Source organism: Heterodontus francisci, chromosome 37, assembly GCF_036365525.1.
Source record: "Heterodontus francisci isolate sHetFra1 chromosome 37, sHetFra1.hap1, whole genome shotgun sequence".
Lineage (NCBI taxonomy): Eukaryota > Metazoa > Chordata > Chondrichthyes > Heterodontiformes > Heterodontidae > Heterodontus > Heterodontus francisci.
In genome coordinates, this window is record NC_090407.1 from 28364227 (window position 1) to 28385556 (window position 21330).

General features: G+C 41.8%; 1 protein-coding gene across 1 annotated transcript in view; it reads right to left on the minus strand.

Annotated features, from left to right (window-relative positions):
• Positions 1 to 499: 499 nt before the first annotated feature.
• Positions 500 to 21330, minus strand: part of vps13d (vacuolar protein sorting 13 homolog D) — a 292361-nt gene continuing 271530 nt past the window's right edge. Inside the window, 3 exon segments of the mRNA XM_068017446.1 lie at positions 500 to 2624; positions 3533 to 3773; positions 7764 to 7895. Of these exon segments, the coding sequence (XP_067873547.1) occupies positions 2493 to 2624; positions 3533 to 3773; positions 7764 to 7895 (505 nt within the window). The 3' untranslated portion in view covers positions 500 to 2492.

Sequence of the window (21330 nt, forward strand, 5' to 3'; positions counted from 1 at the left end):
CCCAGGCCACTGTTAAAGTCTTCTGTAGTAAGTCAGCATCCAGGTACAACCCAGGTCCAACTCCCCCTTGACAGAAACATTTTGGGACAAGGAGATGGCATATTATTGGAATATTCTTACTTGAAGTCAGGGGTCCTAGTGCAGGGGAATAAAACATTTTCCCAGTTAGGGCACTCCATGCAGTTCCAGGAACAGATGCAAGTTAAGGTCCTCTGTTCTGCCTTGCAATGGACTTTGGCATCAATTTGAAATGCACCGAAGTAACATTTCCACTTCCCACACCAGCCAGTCTTTTGTAGTCTCAGGGTGAGATGAATAGTTGACCGTCAACGTGGCCATTTTGTGCCATGAACCCCTAGTCACTAGAAACTGGATTGATGTTCCTTTCAAGTTCTTGTGAAGCAGTCCAGCTGACAGTTTTAAGTCAGCTGCCTAGGCTAGCTCCAGAAATTAAAGGCAAGCTTTTATTTTAAATTACATTTTAATACGATTCCGGTGATTCGCCTGCCATTCAAGTCCCAGATGACGATGAGGACATTTTTACCCCAGATCAGTCTTAGGGACAGTTCTAAAATGCCATGGATTGTGTACAGTATTATACTAAAACACATTATTTTATAATAATTCATTTTATTTTATGATTAAAAACTGCACAAAAAGATCAACTAAGTTGGTGGGGGAAAAAGTCATCCTTTTGTCACACGTCGCTGACAGGAAAATATGTTTCTTCCTAAACCCGTGCCTCCCTGCTAAACCTGGGAAAACGTAAAATAATCTCAAAATAGTGTTTTTGAAGGAAAGCAGGAATAGCAACTACCCACACCATTCTGCTGGAGCCTACTACATAGATTGGAGTCTCTTGTGCAGCAAGCTGATCAGGGTCTCTCAGGAAGCAGGCTGATCAGTGAGTCTCAGACACTATCAGATTGCAGAGATCTGCTGTGCAATATACAGTTGACAACTGAACACAGGCTAACGCACTTCTCTCCTCAGTGCAGCCATCTTTTGCACATTCTGAAAATACAGCTTTGTCCGCTTGTGACGCTTGCACATGTACAGCGTCTTTGACTGTTCATTCTTCAAAATTACCAGGCGATCACTAAATCTGACTGACCAGTTCAAACCACAGGGTGGTCACTCTAATATTCATCTCTCCTCACCAAATCAGCCACTGTCTGAATACCATGATGTATTATTCCTGATTCCTTGTGCCATAACGGAAAATATTAATGATAGAAATTTGTCCAAACATTGTGTGTACAGTGCAGACACAAGACCCCATTGTATTATAATTGGGTTTTACAGATTATAGTCTTTTCTTTTCTACAGAGCTCTAACTACCTAACTGTATTACTACAAACTTACTGTTGAGTATGGAACACTAACACACACGTACTTTAAGTATACTTACAATAATTTTCAGTGCAGTTGTCACACAGATAGTACTCTGTCATAGACTTGTTCCAATCCCCATCAGAATCTGACCACATTCAACGGCTATTTCTCAACAGGCATTCTGCAATCAGAGACACTGTTTCACTCCTTACTGCTATATTGTGCTCCTCTGACAGAAGCCAGAGAGCGAGGAGGAGGGTGCACACAAGTCGCATTAACTATATTCCAACTGAAGAGAGGGAAGAAAGAGAGAATCCTTCACCTCTGGCGCAAATTTTCAGCCATATCAGATAATGTCCTTCCTGTCTAACTTTGCCACTTATTGTCTAAAAGGCAGGAGCCACCGACCTCACTATGACTCAATCAACCACACGTTACCATAAAAGTGACTTCTTAATACTGTACCACAGAAACACAACCACTCTGACCCATAGAGTATGCTCACTCTGCAAATATATCATTTCCCCGTCAACACAATGTCTTCCTTGCACGTGTTAACAATTATTCCTGTCTACCAATTTGTAAATACAGTGACTCTAAGTTTTATGAGAAGCAAGGATCTGAGAAGAGCAGCAAGTAGGCCTGGTAAACTCTTCTTGCGTACGCTGTTTCCCTGACCACTCCACGGGGCTTGTACTGCCCTGAAAAATCAAGTACGTTTATGCATAGTACTAGTGCAATAAAGTAATCTGTTACATCACGCTCCAGCTGGTTCTGAATGAAGCTTCTGAACACAACAGTGCCGGTGAGATTTTTCTAAATATTTACATAAAAGTAATATTACAGGTATGTACAGATTAGTAAAATATAAAGAACTCTCAACTCTGTCACAATTTTCTCTGTAAATACAATATATAAAATGTAAAATTCAATTTGAACAGAACCTGCTCATCGAGTTCCTGTAATAAACTGTCCCCAAAACCAAACATGTCATCAATCCCCCCACCTGCTTGCTTCAAATAGGCTTTAAGATGAGGTTCAAAGGAAAAATAAGTTCACGACACTCGTGCTCATACAATACGCTATTATACATAGGGACCAATGTTACTGAGACTGTACTGTACTTTGTTGTAAATGACTGTTTACTAGAGAGGCTTCTAGGAGTCCAGCTCCAGGTTCTCTTGGTTTTGATTGGCTTGTAGCTTGAGCTGCTGCTCATAGTAGAGGCTTTTGGCGTAATTAATTTCTTGCGAGATCTTTAGTGCGAGTGGCTCTGAGTTCACATGGACCTGGAAACACAAACATGCGTTTCAGAAGTCACCAGTCAGACAAGAACAAACATATGATGCTACTAATCTATGCATGTTAAAGATTTTATGGTATTATTCAAAGATACAGGGGTTGAGTCAACTGAACGAAGGGAAATTCTAATATACATTTGATGATCATTTTAGTACCCAAAAAATGTACTTAGATGAAACTATGTCAGGAGGGTCCAAGCTTAGTCTCTGTGTGGGACATGCCGATACGTCAAATGGAGCCTCGGGCCATACAGAAAGTTTAAATCTATGTTCGCATTAATTTGCTTATATCTCAAGTTGCTGAAACTGACAGATCTTCTGATTTAGAAGTTGGTCATCAATGAAGCCACTTCACGATGAACAGTCCTTTCCAAATATTTAATCTCCCAAAATTCAAACTGGATACACCAGTGACTAAAGGTGCGCAAAGAAAATGCAGTCGCTTGGGCTTTTATGGGACTGGTTGCCAGGCCTTGAGAGCTACAGTTTGGATAACCCTGGTCTGTATAATGTAATACTCCTCCACCCTTTCCAATTCTATTCCTGAAGGTGTTGATTCATAGTGATTCCACAGGTGCTGAGGGATCTTTGATATATTGCCGAAGTGGCCAAGGTTCATGTGCGAACCTATATAGTGTCAGACATTCTAGTTTGGGGGACATCACAGGTGAGCCCTGCACTCACCTGATATCTGTACTTTCTAGCACAGGCCACTACATAATGATCAGGAGCATGAAGTCTATCTGATATTTTCTGCTTCCCTAGTTCTCGAATGAGGGACCAATTGCTGTTCAAGCTACTCCATGGTTCAGTACAGACTGTGGAATTAAACCTGTGACCTGTTTTGATTTACGACTCAGTTACATACACAGGGGACAAAAAGTTCCAATACTCACCAATGGTTTGTGATGCGATGGCCCAGGTATGGCCACACCACTGCTTGAAATTTCTGCTTTTTTTGTCAGCTGTAAATACGCCCTCCCATGATCCTTTGTGATAAGGCAGTGGTACAGGTCATCATATTTGACCTCGAGGAAAATGGCATCCCTGTCAATATACCTGTCATGCTTCAGAAAGTAAACTGCTTTCGAGGAGATGAGAACGCAGTAACTGTCGATCTGCTCCACAGCAATGAAACTAGAAAAGGAAAAGTAACACAGCAGTTGGATATATCAATTTCAAGCAACAAAAGTTTTATGTGGCATCAAAATACATTTATTAGGACAGCTTCAGTCGATGGAAAGACAGGGAGAAGAGTGATATCAATTGTTAGTCGACGGGTGAAATTCCCCATCAATAATTTAGTGAAAAAACCGGTGTGGGTACAAAGCAAGGTTTCTTGCTTTGCACAGTGTTTGTCTCTGTAAAATTAAAAGGAGGAATTTCATTCTTTAATCATAAATATATACTCTATAGAAATTGGGGCAAATCTGTAATCAGGCATTCCAAGCACCTGGCACCTATGGTTTTCTATTCACTAATCATAATGGATAGACAATCAGGCCAAAACCAACACTTTTCAATCTCTGCTTCTTGCAAGCACCGCTGCCTGTGAGCATGCAATTACCCCTTTTATGTGCCAACAGAAAAGCTTAGGAATTATACAGCTGCTTGGTCTCATGCTAAATTTTAAAATTAGATCTAGTCTGAGAACTCTGAACTTTCAAAGCAAATTTTGACAACCACTTTATCAGTGGAGATTACACTATCACCTCTTCCTCCAGACAAATGTAATTTTCCTGCCCCATTTAGATATTCTTGTTCTTTCTAAGTGCACTCATACAATACATGTGGACTACACCAAATTGACTTGCTGTCTTTCTGTGCCACTTCGCAACTAGCTAGCTGTAAGTGACAAGAACACCTAGGTTGATGCACCATCTCATGTTTCCTAACTCAATATGAGGAAATGCCTCTTGAGCACTTCCTCCCCCACAATTTAGAGCATTCATTACATGCAAGGCCACCAAACTGCAGATATTATACAAAGACACAAGGTGGCTGAATTTAACTTTGGGTAATATTGTAAAATGGGCAATATTGAATTAGCCACTCATTATTCATCTGAGTATACCTTCCATTGACTTCAGGGTGATATATATAATGGGCGACTAATTCAGTATTGTCCGTTTTACAGCATCACCCTAAAGTTAAAATTCCCCCCAAAGTCTTTTGTATCTCAATTATTATCTTTGGCTTAGTTGGTAGCATTCTCAACTCTGGTTAGAAGGCTGCAGATGCAAGCCCATTACCAGGACTTGAGCACTGCAAGCAAGCACTGCAGTTCAGTACTGAAGGACTGCTGCATTGTCAGAGGTGTCCTTTGGATGAAATGTTATACTAAGGTCCTGCCTGTCTGTTTAGATGGATGTTAAAGATTTTATGGTATTATTCAAAGAAAAACAGGCAATTGTCTTGGCACTCTGGCCATAATTCCTCCTCCAAAAGCAGATTAACTGGTTATTCGTCTCACTGACGATTGTGAGCTGTTGCTAAAGGTGAATGATGGCTTCATATGCTTACACAATAACAATCACTGCTTCAAACTAATTCAATGGGGAGGAAGGACAGGAGGGGGTGGGGGGAGAACGCGGCAGCGGGGAGCAAGTGGTACTTCCCACTTGAGAACACAATTGGCTTAAAATGGCTATTGCAGTTGCTGCATCAGGATCCACTGCACCAACAGCGTGGCCATAAATCACTGGACATAAAACAATCAATAAAAAAAATACACTGCTGGGTCAAACCACAATATAGGTTGTACAAACAATGGAAAGGTAATTTTTGGATAAAGATCCCTTAGATTGTATGATGGAATGGAAAGTGCTCACTAAAGCTTTCAGGATCACTCTCCCTACCGAGCATGTGCTAGAGTAACTGAGCTAAGAGGGGAAAAAAATCGTTCACGACTCCTGCTGTTGATTGATATCCAGTGCTAAGAAGTGTACATGCATGTACATGCCAGATAACAATAGGTTTAACCTTAGCTGTGATGCCTGATACCCCTCATCGTCAAAACTCACACACAAAGAATGCCACTTGAGTGAGGTCCTGGAGAGCTACGAGTTCTTGTGAAAAATCAAAAGATCTGTGAACCAATCTGCACAGCATCAAAACTGGTACATTTGGGAATTAAGTGTGCATTTTAGTTCTAAAGTCTACATACTGGGGCACTGCAGTGGGGGTGGAGGGGCGCAGGGGTGGGGGTTGGGTGACAGATTCCAGGAGGGTTGAAGACAGAGCCCTAAAGTACTTCATGATAGTTTGAAATAAAAACCAAATCCGCATGATGCAATCCTCGAGGTACTGTGGGATTGCCGCTGCAAAGCAGAAAGCAATTACCCGGAGCTGGTCGGGAAATGAAACACTGGCTGAGATTCCATGCATCTGGAATCGATTAGGAAGAACAGTGGCTTTACTTTCAAAACCATTTGAAGGCTGGAAGCAGCAACAAAGTTTAAAAAAATCAAGCTTTGAAGTTTTAACTTCTTTACCAACAAAGGATTCAAAGGCTTTGTCCCTAGTTATTACTGTATGTTCAAACAGGGTTAACAAAGAACAAATGTTTACTACGTGACACTGTCCCTGTCAATAAGCCAGGAAACAGGAGAGACATCAGGATTTTATGACAGACAGCTGGGGACAAAACAAAGTCTATACACATGCACACTGTGCAAAAAGACTAGCACACCGCGCATGCTAAGATAAAACAGACCCAGCATATACCGAAGACAGTGGATCATAGAGTATATAGGGCATCCATCAGGTAGTAAAACTGTACCACCGTACATAGGGAGATCACCCATGCGTTATAAGATATATTACTAATCAAATAAATCTTAACCTATTTTAAACTGTTGGTAAGAGCTGAGTCAATGCAAAAGAAGTGTACTGCTGCAAGTCTATTAGTCCCATTATAGAATTAGACAGTAGTGGAAGAATTCACGATGCTATATAAATGGAAGCGAATAAATATTAGAATTTTTTTCAAAGAATACGGGAGAAAGGTAGGAGAATGGGATTAATTGGCTAGCTCTTTCAGAGAGCCAGCATCTCTACGACAGGCCAAATGGCATTTTTTAGTGTTGCAGAATTGTATGATTCTATTTGCAGTTCCTGTATGCAGTAATGTGAACTAGAGCAGTGTTGCAATTTACATTAAAATTCAATTCATCAAACTTTGTCCTGTAATACAAATAGTTTGAAGATTTACAATATTGTTTTTCATCAAAACTGAAGTTCCTGCCACTTAAAAATAAGTGGTTTCATCTCCCATCGTGCCCAAGGTCTGCAGCAGTACACAAAGAGAGAGGAAGAGGACCTCTTAAAAATTCAATTCAACAAACTTTACACTTTAAGGCATTAAAATCCCCATGGATTTACATTATTATTTGCCAGAAATGTATTTTATTTTGGTATTATTTATTTCAGCAAATTTATTTGTAATGTTCAGAGAATTCTCCATTGCCAGCAGGTCATGACGGCACTTGTTTTTAAAAATTACATCATAACACTGGGATTAGGTCTTTTTTCCCCCCTCTTGAAGGTAGTGACCCTTGCAGTTCTTTGATACCCTGTCTAAGTGCAGTCCTAAGTAGTGAGTGGTAGCAGGCTACATTACCATGGATGGCTTGACATTCAAGCCCGATTCTATCCTTACAAAGGCACATTTTCTAGCTGGAGTTACTAGCTAGTGCTCAGGAACACAACCTATTTTTCCCCTCCAAGCTCAGGGGTGCTGAGGCATATTGTGGTAGCCCTATTCTAACTTAGCAAAGACCAGTGGTTGCACCTGGGATTTTCTGGCACAGTATATCCGAGTCCCACAACAGGCTACCATCTTCCAATAGTTAAGGCAATAGTTTTACCACCTTAACTACTGGGGGATAGGCAGGGTTATACAGAGTGAGAAAGAAGATAGTGATGTGATGGTAAAAGTGATACAAAGGTTCCCAAGAATTATTTATTCTGCTCTTGATGACTTGGCAACTGCTTTGTGCAGGTTTATAATGTTTGACACAATACCAGATGATCAAACTTATTCTCCTGTCCAAAACAGAACTGGAACCAGTGTCAGTTAAGCACCATAAGAAATCTGAAGGTGAAGACAAGATGCCGATAACTTACAATTCAGCCTGAATGTTGTCAGTCACTCTGAAAAGCTGCTCCTGCCCTTCGGCTTGTTTCGCAGAATATCGGGGTAGGAGGCCATGGGGTCCAATGCAACAGCGCGGTTTTCGAGCTCTTTGGATAAGCATCCTGTTTGAAATGTAACAGAGAAAAGATCGGTTAGGATACCTCTCAGGAAAGTATAGATGGTTGCCATCCAGGATTAGCAGTTCACACTGAACAAACCTGAATGTGGCACATATAGGTGCTCTTCTTTATTATGTTGCACGGTACATCTCATTTATGCCTGGTTGGGCTAGAATTGTGAATTTCCAAACTAACCATTTTAGATGCCTCTGATTTTAGTCATTTATCCCAGCTTATTTGAGGCTGTGCCCCCGCCTGACTAGTGCAGAGGTTACAAGATAAGGCATAGAGATTAGTAAGTGTTAACTTCTCCAAATTTGAGCACTGCACCCTGACATCTTGGAAATTCTGAGTGAGAAGGAGTAGTTTGAAAGCTAGAAGGAAAAGTGCAATCAAAAACCTCTGCTACAACTTAAGAGTGAAGGGAGTTTTTGCTCTTAAGTCTGACAGCCACAGCTGTGGGCTAGAACAGGAGCAGCTGGACAGACATGTGAAAGAACAACAAATGCCTTATTGATTTTCTGAAAGCATGAACACTGCAGAGTTTTGTATATAGAATACATAGAGTTTAGTGAATAGCTATTGCTCTCCTGGGTGAACAGTGAGATCTCTCCAGTGTACAGACAAGGTGGTGTGTGCATGCCTGCAGTTTGTAAGGCAGGTGCATAGTAAATATCTTCAAGTTCAAGACTTATTGTTGCATGTAAATTCATCATAGGAGAGTGCACTGGGTGTTGAACCTAAGCATCCAGCCCGTGCAGCAGTATCCTGGTCAGCAGAGCACCTCAACTCTACGTGCCACTGGGAGTAAGTGACAAGTGAAAATTGCTGGCAACAGCTAATAAGAGCTGATTAGTTAGGAACGTAACTATATATCTCAGGTAATAACTACACATGTATCTTGCTGATATTAGAAAATAACACAAGAACACAAAAGGACATATGGTCCATCAACCCACCTCCATTCAAAGCCCTTGCATGATTATACTTTGAAGGATCTGCTTCCCAAACTACTTAATTCTAAGGCAGACATATCCTGGTGTCAGCCTTGGTTCAGTGGTATCACTCTTGCCTCGCAGTCCAAAAGATTGAGTGCGTGCCTACTCCAGTGACTTCACACAATCTAGGATGATACTTTCAGTTCAGTACTGAAAGAGTGCTGCACTGTCAAAGGTTCTGTCTTCAAATGGGTCATTTAAGTAAGGCCCTACCTGCCCTCTCAGGTGGACATAAAAGATCCCACAGCACCAGGCATTTTTTTTAAAATAAAAGAGCAGAGTTCACCAAGTGTCCTAGTCAGTATTTCTCCCTCAGCCACACCACCAAAAACAGATTATCTGGTCATTGTCACATAGGACCTTGCCGTGCACAAACTGGCTGCTGGATTTGTCTACATTACAATAGTGACTACACTTCAAAAGTACTTCACTGGCTGCAAGGTGCTTTAAAGACATGTTGAGGATGTGAAAGGCCTAAATAATAGCTCCTTCTTCCATCATCTTTTCTTTCAATATAGGCCCTAGGGGTACATGTGGCCGCTGGGCCCTGGCAATCCAGTCACTCTAGTAGAGATCCCTCAGTTATAATTGTGCTTATGTTTATTTGCTAGCTTGGCCTGCTTGAGTCTTACATGCCTAGAGATTTGGAAAGGCTGGTTTGCAATACTGTTGCCTAATTGGTAGATAATTCCTAAATCAAACCTCAAGATCTGCTCCTATCAGCAATTTGAAATACATGCAAATCAATGGGGCCAATCATTTGCATATATCGCAAGTTACTGATACTAACATTGGTTTCGATTTAAAATTTATCCATTAAACTTTGTGTGGTCCTTCAGGCTCCCTAGTACACACTGATGTGGCCTTGGAGACAAAACCTGGATACTTCTGCTGTAAGGGAAAACCTGGATCCTCTTTCTACACCCCCTGAAATAATACCAGTGCTATTAATTTTTCTGTAACCTTTGATCCTTTGTCTCAACAGATATCCATTTAGCTCCCTTACTTTGAATTAAAGCTCTCTAGGAGCCTGTTTCACTTGTCCACTACCCAGCAAAAGAATGATTAGATTAGAGATACAGCACTGAAACAGGCCCTTCGGCCCACCGAGTCTGTGCCGAACATCAACCACCCATTTATACTAATCCTACACTAATCCCATATTCCTACCAAACATCCCCACCTGTCCCTATATTTCCCTACCACCTACCTATACTAGTGACAATTTATAATGGCCAATTACCTATCAACCTGCAAGTCTTTTGGCTTGTGGGAGGAAACCGGAGCACCCGGAGAAAACCCACGCAGACACAGGGAGAACTTGCAAACTCCACACAGGCAGTACCCGGAATCGAACCCGGGTCCCTGGAGCTGTGAGGCTGCGGTGCTAACCACTGCGCCACTGTAATGCTTTTTAAAATCTCTCTAGACTTGTAAATTTTGCACTCATACCCTGTGGTGTGCTCACTGTCCAAGCAAAATAGCTTACTACAATCTTGTATATGCTTTTAAAGACCTGTATTATATTTCCTTAGTTTTTTCTCCAATGAAAACATTTGTGAACCTTTCTTCATAAATTGGTCTCCAAATTACGAACATACGAATTAGGAGCAGTAGGCCACTTGAGCCTGCTCTACCATTCAACAAGATCATGGCTGATCTGATTGCAACCTCAACTCCACATTCCCGCCTACTCCCGATAACCTTTCACTCCCTTGCTTATCAAGAATCTATCTACCTCTGCCTTAAAAATATTCAAAGATCCTGCTTTCGCTGCCTTTTGAGGAACAGAGTTCCAAAGACTCATGACCCTCAGAGAAAAACACCCTCATCTCTGTCTTAAGTGGGCAAATTGGTACTGAAGGGCTGATGTCCCATCCATCAACCCCAAGGCTGACAGAATAAGGCATAAAACTAGGGAAAAAGATTGCAATCCTTAATTTAAAAAAACGCTACTAGTTAAGTGCTGCTTTAGGATCTGTGGTGGGAGGGATACTAAAGTTCAAAGCAAAACAAGGTTGTCAGATTTTCAATTTGGCTAACTTGGAATGGTTGCGCGTTGCATTTATTGGGTGATTAGATGTTTCAATACCAACATCTCTGAATGAGATATTAACAATTTTAACTTATGTTATACTGATCACTAGCTTTGAAATTACATCATGTCAATATTACGCGCTGGTACGAAACTATCTTGCTTGTTATTTTAACAAAGGTGCTAGCTTATTTTGAACCTGTTAAGTTGCAAACAACGGAATTTCATACAAGCGTGTGAAGCACTTGCATGCGCATTTATATGAAAGGGTCAGACAAAGGTCAAAGTGTAGTGGATTGCGGAGAAGGTCCATAACGGCTTAATACAGTATGAGACAGAGCATAGGACAAGATTCAATGAGCGGTGGGATGTTTCAGAAAATACAGTTTGATCTACTTCAGATTAGTGATTTTCATGTAGAAATGAGCTCATTCCTCACTGTGCAACAACGAGGGGCATGGAAAAAGCAAACTTTCTTATTGTTTTCAGTTAAAAACAATATCAGTAGAAGGGATGCCCATTAGTTAATAGGAATTTACCAAACAGGACTGCGGGCCTTATTGCACTAAAGCAGGTATGAAGTATAATAGTGCAAGGGTTACATATGGCCCAGACAGTGTGCGTTACCATTGAAGTGAGGGGGTTAAGTGGGACACAAATTCTCTTGTGTGTGTAAACTCTTGGCTGAAGCCTGCTTACTCATTGGCTCCTACCCGCTGTTCAGCTCTGCTACACGCCTAACGACATGGTTCAGCTGACGGTCAGCCTCAACCCTGGCCACAGGCCAGCCTGCAATCAGTGGGACAAATACTCCCTTTCATATTGCTTGTGTGGCTCATATTCTCCATTTTCCACATGCCTGTTGGATTTAGAGAGCAGAAAGTAAAACACAGCATTCCTGGCCAGCAACACGTGGGCCTCCTTTTGTTAGTCTGCTAAAGCAGCCCCATTTTGTGGGCTGCGGGATTGTTAGTTCAGCCAAGGGACTGTTTGCTCCAAATGGAAATCAGGCGAGTTCAGCAGGAGGCCACGGAAGCAGTATATAATGTACAGGCCAATCCCACAGTTCCTTATTAGCACAGGATAACATTCAGAGCTCATTTGCGTTGTTTATTGCTGCTCTATCCCATTTACACTGGTTTATATCTCAACTTAAAATCAACCATGAACCTTTGTGTGCAGACAAGTCAGTAAGCACGACCCTATTAACCAACGGAATGCTGAAGAAGGGCTTCAATGCTGCAGGTCTCAAGTGTTCACTTTGCTTACAATTACTAAATGAGGGAAGGAAGGAAGGAAAATCAACACCTAAATGGGCAAGTCTCATGATTCGAGCCACTTTATAAAACCATTACAATAATCTCCAACATTCTTTTGTTTTATTCCAACTGTTTCTGTTGGCATATGAAATAAATCAGAATATTTCCCTTTCCCAAAGGAACTGATCTTTGGGGACTGACATACCTCAATAACCATGCCTAAGATGCCAATTTTCATATGCATGTCTAGAAATCAAATACTGGCAAGTTAGTTAGTTGACTGTGGAGGAAATCATAGCAGAGCCTGATTCTGTTCTCAATCAACAGGAGTTAGCTCATTGACAATGACACCATCAAGGGCACCAACTTACAGGAATTACTGAGCCTGACACTACAAGGTTGCTTGCTGAATTAACTTCACAGCAATGTCAGCCTGATCAGAGCTTCTCTTTGAATAATCAGCCCAAAAAAGGACAATTTAATTATAATTTAGCTTCATTCACAGAAATGATGGAATGAATCCAGATTGTGTGACCTGTACTCAGTATTTAAAAAAAAAATTACAAAAATTCTGTCAAGTAACACCGTGGCTTCCTGCTGACAGTCAAGGGTAGGAAAAGCACAGAAATTACCAAAGAAAACCCTTCTCAATGTGAAAGTGGTGACTTTTATTGGGGTTTGGTTCCACGGTCATTTGCAGGCCTCCAGTACCTCGCCCAAGTGTCTGGGCAGCAGGCTAATCAATTGTAGGGGCACCTGGTCTTCCAGCGCAAAGAGTTGTCCACCACCGAATGTTGCAGACTGGCACATTCCAAGGTCTACATGTTGAGGGACGCACTAAAGCTTGGGACAGCCGCAGCAAAGCCTCAATGGGGAAAGACCACTGTGTAAGGTCCTCCCACCAAGCTGAACGGAGGGGCTGGATCCATGGAAGACCCCTCGAGCTGTATCGGGAAAATTTTTGTTTGCTGTAAAATGTATATGGCATGAGAAATGAAATGGAAGGGTTGTGAGGCAACTCACTCCTGCATTGAAGGAAACTGACCTCCTTTGCACTGTTTGTAATTTTTGACTTGGTGCTGTTTAGAACTGTTTTGTCATGTATTTTTCACATTTTTATGAATAAAGTATATTTTGGAAATAAAAAAAAATCAATTGTAGGGGCACCACAGTTGAGCCAGATTTCACTATCCTCCCCCACCAACACTTTCTAGCAGCAATCACAGCAGTACATTTGGCTGATTTCAGTTGCAGCCTGAAGGAAAAGAGGTCAATGATAGTCCCCCTACTGCCACCCCAGGTCATTTCAGCTAACTCAACACAGACCAAGGATGCAACCAGAGACATTTCAATGGTTCAACAACACAGTAACTTTACAAAATGAGGGATCAGGCAGCCAAGTTTCTACTGTAAAATAGAAAAACAGAAAGGATTTAATAAACCAGTGTTGATCTGTGTACCCTCCTATGGCATACATAAAGTCTAGTCTCAGTTCTTTCAAAGTTGGAAGCACATTAATACAATGTTGGAATAAAGCATCAGGCTCACAGAAATGCTTCTTGCACTTAAAGAATGACCCCACCAAGTAATCAATCTTTGTTATCTGTCAAGCTCCAGTGAATTATCTCCTGTTTTTAGGGTTTTATGTAATTTTAAAATATTTTTTAAAAATGCAGTTTTCACAAAGTTCCTGAAGCTCCAGAAAGTCAGGTATGATGTTGGTGTGCAAATGCAGTGATTTGCAGTATTTTATATAGGTTTAGCCATTGTACTGCCCTACCAATAGTGCTTGTAGAGCTGGGTGCCCATGTACAGCCATGCCTCAAACTTGCCTCAAGAAATGTATTTCCAAACTATAAGTCAACCTCTTCAGCTGAACAGTTGAAATTCAATGTTTGGTACACTTCTGAGGAGTAGTGCAAGTACCAGGCTTTGTAGTTTCCTTCAAGAACAACTTTTCTGTGAGGTAGATTTAAGTCACTACTTGATTGGTGCACTCCATGACTTTTCTTAAGGATTCCCTCACTGCTAATCACCAGTAAGAGAGACCGCAGAGGATGAGCTGTTTAGCTAATCTTTGGAAGTAAGGTTTTCAGAGTGCGAATTCCATAATTATTGTCTTAGTTTCTGCTATCTTGAAAGCAATCAGACTACACACCCCTTAGATTACACACAGTGAAATCTGTGCTCCACCTTGGACAGGAATGGCTATATCCTGTGATAATAGGAGTTCTGGGTACATTTTGATTACAACTGTTGCAACAATGTGATACAGCTTCACTTTGCACCAAACTACAGTTATAGTGTAAACACAGTCCAAATTCAGAGTCTGGGTCCAAAAGTTAAGAGGCCAAATCAGAGTCTCCAATGGTAGTCTGAGAACCATAACTTCTGAGATTAAGAGAATTCTCGCATTTACTAAAACAGGTGTATGAATATTTACAAAAGCAAAATACTGCAGATGCTAGAAATCAAATAAAAATAGAAAGTGCTGGAAATACTCAGCAGGTCAGGCCGCATCTGCAGAGAGAGAGAGAGTTAATGTTTCAGTTCAATTAGGTTAACTCTGTTTTTCTCGCCACAGATACTGTCAGCCCTGCTGAGCATTTCCAGCATTTTCTGTTTTCATTAATGTATAACTAGCTAGAAATGGAATTCAAGGTATAAGGGATGAGTACAGTCTGAGATAATTAGATACTTCATGGTATTATACTGCTGGGACCACAGAAACGAACAAATGCCAATTCTGAGGAATTAGGTATAAGTGCATACAAACACTGCGGAGTTTTGGTACATTTGTTTTGCCGTGGGGGGGGGGGGGGGGGGGGGTGCGCGGGGAGAAATTTATAGTAATCTGAATAAAGATTCTTTGAAAATAAGTACTTGAATAAACTCTATGGTCTGAGTAAGACAAGTATATGAAAAGGAAAGTGGCTAAAATAAACCATGATCCCTTAGAGGCAGAGACAGGAGAAATCACAGGAATGAGGAAATGGCAGAGACACTGAACAAATGTTTTAGGTTTGTCTTCACAGTAGAAGACACACATTACATATCAGAAATAGAAGGTAATCAAGGGGCTAATAAGAGTGAGGAACTTAAGATAATTAATATCACTAGAGAAAACGTACTGAAGAAACTTAAGGGACTAAAAGCTGACAAGTACCCAGGACCTGATAGTCTACATCCTAGGATTCTAAAAGAGGTTGCCGCAGAGATGGTGGATGCACTGGTTATGATTTTCCAAAATTCCTTGGATTCTAGACCGGTCCCAGTGAATTGGAAGTTAGTAAACGTAACACCACTATTCAAAAAAGGAAGGAGAGGGAACTACAGGCTAGTTAGCCTAACATCAGTCGTCAGGAAAATGCTAGGATCCATTATTAAGGAAATCTTAACAATGCACTTAGAAAATCAATGTATGATCAGACAAAGCCAAAATGGTTGAAGATGTAACTAGAAGGGTAGATAAAAGGGAGCCAATAGATTTAGTATACTTGGATTTCCAAAAGGCATTTGATAAGGGGCCACACAAAAGGCTAATATGCAAAACAAAGGTGCATGGAAGTTGAGGGATATATATTTGCATGGATAGAGGACTGATTAAGATAGGAAGCAGGGAGTAGGGATAAACTGGGCATTTTCAAGTTGGCAAGCTGAAACCAGTGGAGTGCCACAAGCATCAGTGCTGGGGCCTCAGCTATTTACAATTTATATTAATAACTTAGATGAAGGAACTGAGAGTAATATATCTAAGTTTGCTGACGATACAAAGCTAGGTGGGAATGTAAACTGTGAGGAGGACAAAGAGGCTGCAATGAAACTGGTTAAGTGAATGGGCAACAAGGTGGCAAATGGATTATAGATGTGGGGAAGTGTGAGGTTATTCACTTAGGTAGCAAGAACAGAAAAGCAGAATTTTTTTTAAAAGGTGTGAAACTTCTAAATGTTGACGTAGAGAGAGACCTGGATGTACTCATACAAGGAACACACGTCAGCATGCATAAAGCCTGGCTACCCGACCCGAACCTGACTACATGTCCGGAATTTTACACCACCTCAGCGACCCGGATGCTGGCGAGGGGATGGCATAAAATTGAGCGGGAGGCTCTGGGAGACCTTCCCGGCCCACATCCACCTCCACCCCACTTCACGTGGGCTGGGGGAGGGGCCATAAATGGGCCGCGCGCCCCCCTGCCCCTCAGGCCAATCAAGGACCTTAAGTGGCCACTTAAGGGCCTTCGGCCGCCTGCATGGATATTTTACCCGTGGCAAGCGGGCGTCCGGGAGACGTGAAAGGTCGCCCAATGATACTTGGTGGCCTCTCAGCGCACTGTGGGGGGGCCCTGACAATCGGGCATAGGGTGCCCGATTGAGGGCCGCCCCCGCTTCCCTAACCACCTTCAGGACCGGAGACCCCCCCCTTTCCCCAAAACGACCACCCGTGCATCGCCAGGGTGCGACTGATTTCCCCGGCGAGGCAACCCTAAGTTACCTGCAGTCCTGACTCCATACCCTCGGCTGGGCTGCAGTCCCAGCAGTGGCACTGCTGGGAGTAAGAGCTGCCGGCCCGATGATTGGCCGACAGCTCAATGAGGCAGGATGTCCTCAATCAAGCAGGTGGAAGTCCCGCCTTGGAACAATTAAAGTCCAGGGACCCGTAAAATGTGGGTTGGATCCCCGGGCTAGGCGGAAGCGGGTTCGCCACCGACTTTTATGTCGGTGGCCAGCTCCCGTCTGCCTGGCGTAAAAACCAGCCCCATGTGTTGGGTTTGGGTCGGGTTGGATCTATATTCTGAGTCCAGCATTTGGGCTCGGGTCGGGTTGGAAAGTGCTGACTCCGGGAACTCATGGAATCAGGCTCACCCATGATTCCCCACAACTCCATCTGCAAGAATAGCCTGCTGCTGGAACGGATGAACAATATTTGTGTCGGGTCAGACGCGAAAAAAAATTCAAGGACTCGGGCCCGGGTCGGGTTGGCTGTGGTTGGGTCGGGTTTCAATTTTACACCTGAGCAAGCCTTTAAGCATGCAGGTACAGCAAGCAATTAGGAAGTCAAATGGCATGTTGGCCATTATTGCAAGGGAACTGGAGATGATGATTAAGTAAGTCTTGCTAAAGTTATACAGGGCTTTAGTGAGACCACACCTCAGTACTATGTACAGTTTTGGGTCTCCATATTTAAGGCCTGGCAGGTGGCACAGTGAAGGTTCACTAGATTGGTTCCAGGGATGAAAGAGTTGTTCTATGATGAGAGGCTGAATAAATTGGTCTATATTCTCTGGAGTTTAAAAGGTGATCTCCTTGAAACGTACAAGATTCTGAAGGGACTTGATAGGGTAGACATGGAGAGGTTGCTTCCCCTAGCTGGGGAATTGAGAACATGGGGGTACAGTCTCAGGACTGAGACGAGGAGCAACTTCTTCACTCAAAGGGTCGTGAATTTTTGGAATTCTCTACCCCAGAGGGTTGTGGATGCTCCATCATTGCATATATTTAAGGCTGAGATAGACAGATCTTTGGTCTCAGGGAAATCAAGGGATGTGAGGAGTGAGCAGGAAAGTGGAAGAAAGAAAGAAAGAAAATTACAGCACAGGAACAGGCCCTTCAGCCCTCCAAGCCTGCGCCGATCCAGATCCTCTATCTAAACATGTCGCCTATTTTCTAAGGGTCTGTATCTCTTTGCTTCCTGCCCATTCATGTATCTGTCTAGATACATCTTAAAAGACGCCATCGTGCCCGCATCTACCACCTCCGCTGGCAACGCGTTCCAGGCACCCACCACCCTCTGCGTAAAGAACTTTCCACGCATATCCCCCTGGAGTTGCAGCAGCAGATCAGCCATGATTGTACTGAATGGTGGAGCAGGCTGGAGGGGCTGTATGGTCTACTCCTAGTTCTTATGCTCATGACAAGAGCTTGATGAGTCAAATGGCTTAGGCCTGCTCCATGCTTTCTAGTACTATGACACCTGTTCTTGCAATGCAGAACAATTGAGCAAAAAGGATGGAGGTGTTTAATTAGTTAAAAACTCATGATATGGTGAAGGTGGACAAACTAAAGGAATAGTCCAAGGGTAGCGCTATACACATTATAGGGAGAGTAATGATTTATGTAATTTTGCAACTGCAGAGTCCCTGCAATTGCACCCCACTATAACGACAACAAAAATGATTTATTGACAGATGAATTTGAGCGCTTTTCTAAGTCTGAACTACTCTTGGAACTAGTTTATATTTTTGTCTTTTCAATATCTGTACATTTGACTTATGTTCTGCTGCTGTATATACAGAATCACTAAGTTTTGGAAGAAGAAGCATGTGTTTGGTCTGTGATCCATGAAACAATCACTTGGAATATGTTTCCAGTACAGTTGTAACCTTTGTTCTAAGGCTCTGGGTCAACTGTATCTATTTTGCATCTATTACTTTATTATCTCACTGGCACAGGCCAAACCAGGAACATTTCTTAGTTTCATCTGCACCTTGATCTATTCCTCTGTGAAAAGGTCAACTGGTAAGAAATGGTGTGTTCACATTTTATATTCCTCATTCACCTCAGATTGGGAAGTGAACCAACCCATGAATGCCTCAAGCAGAAGAATACTCAAATCAAAAACACATCTTTAAATGACAAATTTTCAATTTATGAACTCAAGGAGACAATTTTTCATCTGGACAAGAAACATCTGACACTGCCAAATTAAGACTTACCGTGCCAACTCCTACTCAACACATTAATTTTCCCAAGAACTCAGAACTGTGGAACTCCCCACATCTTTTTAATTCTCTTCCAATTTATAGTTTTTTTAAAAACTCAATTTCAGCATCCTCTAATTACCACTACTTGATTTACTTCCTCTCTTTTCTTACTGTTTTCAACTTTGATGGTTCTTGCACAATGGGCTCTTGGTCCTTCACCCAGGTTTCTAAATATAAAAGAACAGGTTTATACTGGCACCAGTATGTATATAAATGCCACTTTGTAGACACTAACCAAATTTATGTTGCTGCTAGATTAATACCAGGCCTAGTTATGGGTTGTGCCACAGGTGCACAGTATAGCGAAACTGGCACTGCACATAAAATTAAATAAACTTTTCATCTGCACGGGAGTCACAGACTACATATGACTAACAAGCAGAATTGATTTTTATGAATCCAAAACACTGATTGTTTGTTATCCTCGTAGAAACTGGTTGACCTGCTGTGTGCTTCCAGTCTTTCCTGTTTTTGTTTCAGATTTCCAACATTTTATTTTTTCTATGAGGCGAATCACAATTTGGTCTTTAGACAACTGAGAAGCTTTAACAGGTTTAAGTGGGTCTCCACAGACAGCATGAGCACAACTCATAAGAAAATATGAGAGCATTGTCACCAGCTTCTGACAAGAGAATTCACACTTAGAAGGAGGCCTTGGAGAAAGTATAGCAATGATTTGTCAGAATGATAGCCCAGATGAATGAACTGGGTTATATCACCTGGAAATGAGGACAGCAAGAGGTGATCTGATTGAAGTGTTTAGAAGAATGAAGGAAATTGGCAGGGTATATAGGAAACTAATACAAGCAAAACACTGCGGATGCTGAAAATCTGAAATAAAAACAGAAAATGCTGGATATACTCACCAGATCAGTCAGTATCGGTGGAGAGAGAAACAGAGCTAACGTTTCAGGTCGATGACTGAACTGATGAAAGGTCACTGACCTGAACTGTTAACTGTTTCTCTCTTCACACATGCAGCTTCACCTACTGAGTGTTCCCAGTATTTTCTGTTGTTTACATTATATAAGAAACTACTTTTCCATCTACTTGGGGAATCAAAACAAGGCACAATCTTGGAATTCGAGTTAATCTGGTTGGAGCTGAACCTAGAGAGTTGTCTTCACACAAGGGGTTGTGAGAATGTGGAAGGCAAAACTATGGCTATAAGATCTGGAATGAGAATGGGCATTCTGTGATGAGTGGCTAACCTCCTGACCCCTCAAAATTTCTTCACCATATATCAGACTCAAGTCAGGAGTGTGATGGAGTACTCACCACTTATCCGGATGGGTGCACTGCAACAACACCCAAGGCACCACACAGGACAAAGCAGTTCACTTGATTGGTAATTTTGCCACTGAACTTAATACTCATTCCCTCCATCACTGCTGTGTTGTGGCTGCAGTGTGTACTATCTGCAGCATGCAATGCAGTATTTCACTAAGCTTATTTATCTCTGCTGGAATGATAGGAGCAGCAACACTGTGGGAACACCACCACCTCCAATTCCAAGTCACACACCAGTCTGACTTGGACAAATATAACCATTTCTTTATTGTCAGAAGCAATATCCTGAAAGTCACTACCATAAGACCACTGCAGCAGTTCAAAAGGGTAGCCACCTCCAGGCTTCTACGGACACAACCTTGCTAGTATCAGACATCCAAGGAACACATTTAAAAAAAGTCAGAGGGACAGGCGTTTAGTCCAAAATTATCTGGTCACTGTATGCATTGGTTGGGACTTGTTTACAGGCTTGAATAGGGTTTTCAATGCTTTACATGATTATCGTGTACACAAGCATAGACTGTGTTTACATGTAATTTAAGGAACTTTGGACTCCATTGTAGGGTTAGCTCTTGGGTTAAAGTTTTATAGTAAATCTAATACACCTGTTGAAATATTTATTGCCTCTGACCAAATTGTAATTTTTATACTTATGGGCTTGTGCGTCTAATCATAAACTAAACCTAAAAAAAAGTTCTAAAACCTCAGGGCTGGCACCAGTCCATCTTGCAATCTCATTGCAGTGTATTTTCACATCTGAGAACTTGCGAGTTATCAGCAACCTCAGGATAAAGACAAACACTTAACTGCTCAGAAGTGAAATTTTCTGAGGTAAGCGTTTCTAAATTTGTTGCCCTTGCTTTCAATGAGTGGTGCTTTATATAATTTGCTCTAAATATACATACATATAAAGCTTGTGTTTCCAGAATGACAGTACACTATGTCATGATTTGCCCCGCTGCCTCCTGATGCACATATAATAAAACAAACATTACGTACGATTCCATGAATGAAATGCACGTACAATCCTGTGTGAAGTCTGAAAACTCTGTTGGTCCAATATTATTAGCACCACAAAGACAAAATGCAAAC